This window comes from Orycteropus afer, unplaced genomic scaffold, assembly GCF_000298275.1.
Source record: "Orycteropus afer afer isolate SDZICR_OR568_19922 unplaced genomic scaffold, OryAfe1.0 scaffold00083, whole genome shotgun sequence".
Taxonomy (NCBI): Eukaryota; Metazoa; Chordata; class Mammalia; order Tubulidentata; family Orycteropodidae; genus Orycteropus; species Orycteropus afer.
The window spans coordinates 9,598,940-9,601,104 of record NW_006921670.1 but is presented as its reverse complement, the minus strand read 5'-3'; the positions used below and the strand labels follow the sequence as shown (position 1 = coordinate 9,601,104).

The following is a 2,165-nucleotide window of genomic DNA, read 5'->3' as shown; positions in this document are numbered from 1 at the left end:
GTCTGTGCAATGCCGTATAGCAAGGGAAACCCACACGGAGAGGAAGTCACCATGCAAACACGCCGGCAGCCGCATCCACAAGCCCAGGAAAGCCAAAGCTTGCCACCAAGGAGCAGCCGTGACTCGGGCAGAACCCTCGCCTTCCGTGCCAGAGACTGGGGCTCGGTTCCTGCTTCGTGCACCTCAGGCGCAGCCGCCACCCCGTGTCAGCGGAGCCCGTGTGTCGCCATGATGCTGAGCGTGCAGCTAAGATGGAGCAGGAAGTGGGACCCCGCAATTCACTTCTCAGTCTGTGAAAACCCACGGATCTCAAGAGTCCGCTTTGCAACCGATCGTGTGGCTGGTGCAGGGCCCTTTGCGTGGGGCCACCGTGAGCTGCAGACGGGCTGGAAGGCACCACCGGCAGCAGCTAGAAGCCGGAGGAGGGCCTCCCCTGGAGGTGACCCTGAATGTGAACTTGAGCCTCGAGTGCCGTCAGAAGGTAACTTCCGTTCCTTACAGCCACCCACTTGCACTTCTGCCACAGCGTCAGGTAACCAAGACGAGCTCTCTGCAGGTCCACCTCCTGCCTCCACCTCCTATGTCCAGGGGCGGATGGAAGGCAGGACCCTGCCGCAGGTGAACAGCTATCGAGGCCCACACTCGCCTGTGGACAACCACTCCGATGGCTTCATTTAGGGCAACGGTCCCAGAAACTTCAGCCCGTGTGAAACTCAGGGTTCACAACAGTTCTAGCAGAAGAGAACAAGCCTCACTGGCTGCGGACAAAGAGACGCTGTGCAAGGAGAAAGCGTCCTTGAGTCACCACTTCCTGGGCGCAAAGCCCAGCTCTGCCCAAAGGGCATGTGGCCCTCGTCTCCTTCCCCAGCCCCCGGCATCCTCATCTGTAAGACGGGCCACGTGTTCCTCCCTCAGGCGGCATGGGACAGGGCTGAGCATTGGTTTACAGAGCCAAGACTCTATGTTCTGTCCCCACCCGGTACATACCCTTCTCTTCCAAGAAGCGGACGGTGTCCAGATAGCCTCGGACGCACATCTCTCCAATCCCCTGGAAGCAAATCAGAGAAGGTCCTGCAGGGAGGGCTCATGAGGCCACTGGCTTCAATGTCACCGGGAGGTGGTGCAGATGGACCCTTGAAGCTCTGTACCCCCTCCTATGCACCGGGCGCAGCCGGGCTCTGGCCTCCCAAGAGACACCGTCCCTCACCCTGCAGGCCTCAGCGCAAATGGGGCTTTGTCCCAGCCCGTACGGTGCTTTCCCTGCCACGGGCCCTGGGTCGAGCCCCCAGCAGCATTCATGTGGCTCTGCTCTATTATCACTGAGTCTCGAATCAGCCACTGAAAACCCTAGAGAGGGAGGAAGTGGGAGGAGAGCTGTGCATTGTGGGAAATTGCAGTCAATGTCATGAGACAACGTGTATGGAAAGTGAATACGCTCTGTAAACTTTCACCCAAATCACAACAAAAACTTTTTCAAAAAGCAAACCCTAGAAAGCCCAGCTCTATTCCGACAGCTGCAGCGTGGCCATGAGTTTGAACGAGCCGGACAGAAACTGCCTCTCTCAGCTGCCCCTCTCCATCCCGCTTCCGGCCCCTCTCCCCTGCTCCCTGTGGGCAATCACGACAATGGTGGGGCAGGGCCTTTGAAAGTCTGGTTTCCATAAACTGCACATGAGAGCAAATGCTGCCACATAGCCTTCCCGCCCACCCTCCAGGGCTCGGCCTGTTGGTGGACGCAGTTTGCAAATCCCTGCTTTGTGGTGGAATGTGAGTATTGCTGGTGGCCGTCTCATCACCCCTGACTCACTGTGATGCCACGTGTGCAGAACAGAGTGGCTCCATGGGGTTTTCAAGGCTGGAACTGTGTGGGGGCTCAGCCGGTGGGTGCACTCGGGGCGACCCCACGTGTGTGAACGGAACAGCTCTATGGGGTTTTCAAAGCAGCTCTGGTGGCATGGAGCCTAAGGTGTCTGACTGCTAATCAGAAGGTTGGTGGTTTAAACCCACCAGCCACTCCACAGAAGGAAGACTAGGCAATCTACTTCTGTAAAGATTTACTGCCTTGGAAGCCCACTGGGGGTCACTACGAGTCGGAATCGACTCTATGGCAGTGAGTTTTTTTGTTTTTTTCCTGATGGGGTTTTCAAGTCTGGGTGGGACCTCTG

At 57.6% G+C, this 2,165-nt stretch overlaps 1 protein-coding gene across 1 annotated transcript in view; it reads right to left on the bottom strand.

The window, feature by feature from the left end:
* The window catches only part of PNPLA3 (patatin like phospholipase domain containing 3), a 50,755-nt gene that overhangs the window by 16,463 nt on the left and 32,127 nt on the right, over nucleotides 1-2,165 (bottom strand). Inside the window, exon 4 of the mRNA XM_007941800.2 lies at nucleotides 988-1,048. Coding sequence (XP_007939991.2) covers nucleotides 988-1,048 — 61 coding nt within the window. The remainder of the gene's footprint in view (nucleotides 1-987; nucleotides 1,049-2,165) is intronic.